The following is a 6,656-nucleotide window of genomic DNA, read 5'->3' on the forward strand; positions in this document are numbered from 1 at the left end:
TCTTCATATCTAATCCAGAGGACAAAACACTACAAATAGTTAAAAATTAGTAAAACTGTTTTTTATTTATATAGATCCATCATGTGTTTATGCACTAGGGGCCCACACTGTCCAAGAAATGCTGATACTGTTTTTTATTTGTGATTCATTGTCATAATTTAACATAACCCTGCGGTAAACTTACAAATGCTAAACAAGATAACCCAGGATTATGTTCACCAAGGCTTCAGAATGGACCTGGGGTTTAAACAGACTTCTTTATATATGTATACAAATAAAACAAAAGTAGTATATTAATATGAAGCCCCAGTGATCCTGAGCTGTGATTCCAAAGTCAGCAAATAAAAGTCAATTTTAGACAAAGAATAGTTTGAAATAGAGAAAATAAGATCAGTACATTTTTTGCAGATGGGAGGTTATTTTACATTTGTTCATTTATAATTCATATGACTATTTTATGTGGGGTTGGTGGATTTTTTTTCTCCCATTGAACACAAATAAAACCTGAAAGCCAAAGCAAAATTTGCAACAAAATTATTTTCTGGTGTATTTGACATTACAGTCTGAAGAAACATAATCTATAGTGATCACGTCAAGAAGGGGGGAAAAAATCCCCCACAAAAGAATTACACACTGTATTTCAAGTCTTCTGATGTCGTACTGAAGCATTATGTAAGAAACAGAATTCAAGTCACTGTTAATCTTTCTCTCCAGTATCTGTCAACTTGCGAATGGGATTGTTGCAGTGCTGAATTTGAGAACCAGATAATTCCGACTACTTTTATGGAGACTTTTGTCCTCATTGGAGCTTGACCATCGAATTTTCATTATATGCATGAAGATCCTTCAAAATTATACTTTAGTGTTCCACTGGGAAAAAAAGAACAGCGTGTGGGTTTGTAAGTACATGAGGTGAGTAAACAGTTTTCACCAAAACCAAAATCATTGTCCTTTCTCTTACACACCAAAATGGAAAGAGCATCTTGAGAAAGGTAGAGCAGCATACTGATGATTTGTTCTGTAAAACACACCTTGTCAGTGAGTTTAATCATGGGAGCCACACGGGAACATCGTATCCGACAGAACAACGTCAAACTTTCCATTCCCCAATTTGGGTGTTTAGCACCTTTATCGTGCCTGACAAACTCAATCCAGAACACAGCCTCATCCAAAGACTTCATGATGAATCCTGGACAAACACACAGCATTCTCTTTATACCTGAGGAGACGAAGACAAATACTGTTATATGTCTGTGTATCCTTTGCTGTTCATATATATATTGTTATTTAATGTTAACGAGAAAGACAGCAAAGAGCTTTTAAAATATCTACACTGAAGTCTTGAAATCAGCTCATGAGGGATCATTGATGACGGCGTTGGGTCCATCCACCAGGTCTTGAATTTGAATACTGTTGAAGTCCTTGACAACAGCAGCACCTTTGGCCTTCATATGGGCCAAATTATCAGCTTGATCACCAAACAAGGGAATCCAGACCATGGGAACACCATGGTAAATGGCCTCATACAGTGTATACCATTAGTGCCTCCGTGAGTGATGAATGCTCCGGTTTCCTTCATCAGGAAAGAATACATGGATAGAGAAGATTATGTTGTTTGGCAAAAGTTAACCAGCTTGGGGCTATTGTTTAATTCACTTTCTTGTGCCATTAACCTGAATGCAGTATTACTCAGTTGGCTAGCTATAAATGTCAATTGACTAGCTCTTGGAAAAAAAAAAACTCTTAAAAATTAATACACGATTATAAATTATAATACAAACTTAATAAATCATTCTGAGGAATCCACTAATTAATTAAATCATAGAAATCATAAAAATGTAAAACAAATAATTTAAACACCTGAACACTAAAAATATAAATATTTAATATGGATCTCTCGTCTCATGACAGTATCTGCATGTCAAGTGACATCAAACTGTTTAATGTTTTGTTAAATTACTGAAATATAAACTTTCTCTGATATTTCAATAGTATTATATTAAATATAATATTTATTTCATAGTAAATATCTCATGTCAAAGGGGTTTGTCTAACAAACAATGTTTGGGAATCCCTGCATTACTTGAACATATTTGAATAAACATTAGAATATGATGGTATTAAATGTCCAAAGTCTTCCAGGCTAGAAATATTTTGTTCAGACTTTCAGAAATCAAAAGTTATTGAAGGTTGGATATGACCGAGTGTTTTACAGCTATACATTACCAGTGTTTGATAACTTGCATAATTCTGTGTTTCACACATGGTCTAATTGTTTGAGAGATGCTTTTTCATCCAAATTCAGAAACATGGTTTGCTAATTTATTTACATGACCATTCTATATTGTGAATATAGTCAAAGAGAAATGGAATTACACACAGTAGGATTTTTAGTGAAAAATGTAAAACAGAAAGAAGAATTAGGGAGGATGAATAAATTCTGCATAATTTACTGCCATTGTGTGAATAATATGTAATCCATAAAAAAGGAACTGTAATCTGATTATTAGCATTATAATGTGTAATATACACAAATAAGTGTACTTGATTTGCAGAATCTGATTATGTAATCCAGATTACATGCAATCAGTTACTACCCAGTTCTATTCATTGCAATTTTTTTTACAGTGGAAAAAAGTTCTTGAGATTATTCAAATATTCTTCACACTAAGAAAATGGTTCTAGCATTGCTGTGAAAACACACTTTTGGAACCTTTATTTTTAAGAGGATGTGATGATAGAAGAAAATATTCATCAATAACATCTGACAATACAAAAGGGTTTTCACTTTCTACCCTCTCTTCTATGCTTCCTTTTTATGGGGGCAAATATAAAGATTTATGACCCCTCCAGCCCCCCCTTTTGGAGACAGGGTCTCAGATAGAGTGGGAAAAATTTTGCATGCAGCATGTGAATTGGTTTAGACGTATAAAGAGATCAGGGCTAATCGGTTGGCACCAGAGACACTTCTGCATTCAGCCTCTTTTCGGGGAGGGCGATGGAGCGCGGGAGTGAATGCATGTGAGAGAGGGAGGGAGGGAGAAGCCCATGATCTGCTCCATTGTGATAACAGATTTAGGCAGAGTGTGGGGTTCCGATAAGGAAAAGCACACTCAATAGCAGATTAGCCGCATACTTGGAGTAGAACAGTGAAGGAGAGGAGGACACTTGGAAGGAAGAGGAGATGTGTTAGTCATGCTGAAATGGATTCTGTTCGTTATTTATTATTAATGGTTACTCTCTTTTCATCACATTAACATTTGCTTTAAATATCATTTGCTGTGCAAAAGAGCTCGAGTCCAATCTATCAAATTTATTTATATAGCACTTTTCACTATACACAAAACGTTTCAAATCAGCTTTACAGAAAATCATAATGTTAATGTTGCATTTAGTGAATTAGAGCTGGACAATAACATAGTTTACATCATGCAACGATACAAGAAATCAAGCTGTCAAGATTTGCTTTATAATATATATTGCCCTACATTAGTATATTGTATGTATGCGGTAAAGTTGGGCATTTTTATACAGTACAACTTTATAAAGCGAGCATTGGAAATAGTAGTTTACATTTTCCATTGATAACAGCAAACAAGCAATTGGAATTGGCTATTTAGTAGGCTGTGTATCATTCTAAGTGAGTGTATAATGCATTTATGCAAACATTTTTACACATCCAACTTGATGATAATATAGTTACATTTGCAATTAAATAAAAAAATCAAGCAGTTGAGATTTGCAATATATTGCCTTAAAGTATATTGTAATTATGCAGATAAAAGAAGATATATTCAAATATCCACCTATATATAGAGCTTGCCAATAATATAATAATATATTGCCCTAATTGAGTATACTATGCATGAAGATAAAGTTGGATTTTTTTATTTATCAAAAAGAGCTGGCCAATAATATTTTGCTACACAATTTAAAAAATCAGCCCTTTGAGATTTGATATATAACTTTATATACTGTCTGATGAAATATACAACCCACTACAACTGTGAGATAATGCAGTTTATAGTGTATATTCTTAATTATGCAAATATTGTTAGTGGTTGTTGAACATTATTTTAAACGGAAGGCTCTTAATAAGCATTAGCAACCATTCACATACTTGCCAGATGAGCTTTGCTTTTCTGTGTTTGGTTTTAGGATCACAAAGTTCCCTTTTCTGTGTTTGCAGTTGTGATTGTGTGTTGTGTTAAATGGTGATTAGTACAGAGGGTCGGTCAGCTGCTGATTTCAAACGGGTAAACAGCTGCCCGTAAACTCACTCTTCCTCTATGATGATGATTTTTACATGGATAAAGTAGATAAAAAAGTATTTTTTTAATTTTATGTCAAATGTGGTCTAAATACTAGAAGGATATGAACAGAAATTATATATATGGTTATCTGTAGTGTTATATGCATTATGCATTTATCCAAAATCATCTCATAATAGGCTAAATCTCATGGCCAGATAATATTTCACTCCAAAACGAAAAAAATAAAATAATAATAATATATATATATATATATATATATATATATATATATATATATATATATATATATACTGTATATGAATAACTATTAACATTTAAGAACCTCTGATTTTATTAACACATTCATCCTCCTAAAATGTCACAAAAAAAACTTTATACTGCAATAATACTGAAAACTATGCGGAGTTTGAATGCAACACGAATTTACACACTCCCTCTTTGTGCATCTGATTGGTCACTGACAAGTGTGAATTTTGACTCTAAAATGACCTCTGGCCTCAGACCAAAAGTTAAGCTGTGTCTACAATCACCTCTCTCATGTGGCTTGGACACTTCCAGAGGTCATCGCTTTGGTCACACGGCTCTTAAAACAGCCACTGCAGTGAACAGTTATCTGACCGTAAAATAAAAAGCCTTCAGAGCATGCACCCTTGTTCATACAAACAACAGTCACTTTTAACAACCTGATGATGTTTGAAAGAGCTTAGTAAATTTGCAGACGGGATTTTTTTTAAGCATTTTTAATATCAAACAGACTACATTTATACAATAAATAATTTTCAAGTAACAATTATTTGATTTTTGAGAAAAAAGACATTCTACACTTGAATAATGAATGCACAAAAATAATCTTTGGCAAAACATATTTTGTATTTGTGAATGCAGAGTAGTTTAAACAATAACATTTTCCATTTAATAAATTACAATTTAATGTACAACTAGCCGCATTGAAAGCATAAATATAAAAAAATAAATAAATACGATCAAATAAATTACAGTTTCAATTCGGAGGTTGCCTTCAACCTCAAACAAAACATTCTTGAGTGTTAATTCAGTCAAGGAAATGAAATTACATTAAAACTACAAAGCGTCAGTTAGATGCTTCCAAAGTGCATCCTTGACCATGCATATGTTGTTCGTGGTTCCTGCTCAAGAGCAGTACTGGTGAATATCGTGTTTCCAAAGAGCATTCGTTTCCAAACAGCTTGGCTGAAATGAGTGATTGTGATGTCATAGCGAACATTCCGAGTTCCAAAAATCCAGCTTTGTCCCTCCGTGGCGATGGAACTTGCAAAAACATCACAATCACGGAATCCTCTCACTTTCGTTCCGTTCTACCAGGCTTCTGAGCTGTCGCAGCTGGACCCGGGTGAGGGCGGGTCGGTGTCGCTGGTCCAGGTGCGCTCGGTGCGCAGCTTCTGCATGTTCCCCGTGATCAGTGTGAGGAGCGCGGCTTGCGATTGAGCTCCCGGCTCTCCTCCCTGGCTCTCCAGCAGAGTCACCAAGAAGTTGATATAGCGCATGGCCAGCCGCAGGATCTCGTTCTTGCTGAGCTTCTTCTCGGGCGGGTGTGTGGGGATGAGTTTCCGCAGGTCTGCGAAAGCTGTGTTCACGTTATGTTGGCGCCAGCGCTCGCGTGTGTTCGTGAACACCTTCCTAGTCATGATGCAGTACTTCTGCAAAAAAAAGACGGTCATGCCATTGTCTGATTATGAGCATGGGGAAAAATTAAAAGGATTTTGTTAATAGCAACAAGTAACACTTACCACCTTCTGTTGTCTTGAAGCTCTATGAATGTTGGAGCATCAGGCACAAATTTTCAGGCATGAAAAATAGTCTCCACATCAAGTGAAAGCAGCATAGAGCAGGGTGTTTAGGAAAGATAAAGTGCTGTCAGGTAATTGCAGAAGTAATAAATCAGCATCCGTCCTCTCAGTCTCTGCTAACCAACACTCCTGAACCCCTCAGATGGAAAACAGGAGAGGGATGGGGTTTGGCTTGTGCTTCTCATTTTTATAGTCATGCCGCTGTGTGACGTAGCAGGGTGTAAGGGGGTGATTTTTACATCTGCCATTAATGCGTTTAAATTGATTAACATAATGCGTTGTGTTTCCATTCACAGCTATAGCATCTGGGGGGCTAAATACAAAGAAATCCAACTTTTTACCAACTGAACATGTAAAACAAACTGCAGTCTAGTGTTTAAACCAAGCAGGGCACATTCATTTCATATAAAAAGCTTTTGTATCCATCATGTCCTGTGCTTAATCTTCAATTAAAAAAGTAAATAGAAAAAAATATTATGTTTAAAAAGAATAATAAAATAGAAACACAAAAAATATCAACTTTAAATAGGTGTCAATGGATAAAAAAAAAGAATTA

The 6,656-nt window shown here is 35.2% G+C and overlaps 1 protein-coding gene across 1 annotated transcript; it reads right to left on the bottom strand.

Moving 5' to 3' along the window:
- Positions 1–5,014: 5,014 nt before the first annotated feature.
- LOC127988096 (T-cell acute lymphocytic leukemia protein 2-like) lies at positions 5,015–6,256 on the bottom strand. Its single transcript, XM_052590633.1, has 2 exons — positions 6,041–6,256; positions 5,015–5,950 (listed from the first exon to the last, which is right to left on the bottom strand). The coding sequence occupies exon 2, from the start codon at positions 5,936–5,938 to the stop codon at positions 5,609–5,611; it is 330 nt and encodes a 109-aa protein (XP_052446593.1). The 5' UTR covers positions 5,939–5,950; positions 6,041–6,256; the 3' UTR covers positions 5,015–5,608.
- Between the last annotated feature and the right edge of the window lie 400 nt (positions 6,257–6,656).

The sequence above is a fragment of the Carassius gibelio genome, chromosome A5 (assembly GCF_023724105.1).
Source record: "Carassius gibelio isolate Cgi1373 ecotype wild population from Czech Republic chromosome A5, carGib1.2-hapl.c, whole genome shotgun sequence".
Taxonomy (NCBI): domain Eukaryota; kingdom Metazoa; phylum Chordata; class Actinopteri; order Cypriniformes; family Cyprinidae; genus Carassius; species Carassius gibelio.

Coding starts and splice junctions, on each gene's coding strand:
- LOC127988096 (XM_052590633.1), bottom strand. CDS start 5,938: ATGACTAGGAAGGTGTTCACGAACACACGCGAGCGCTGGCGCCAACAT.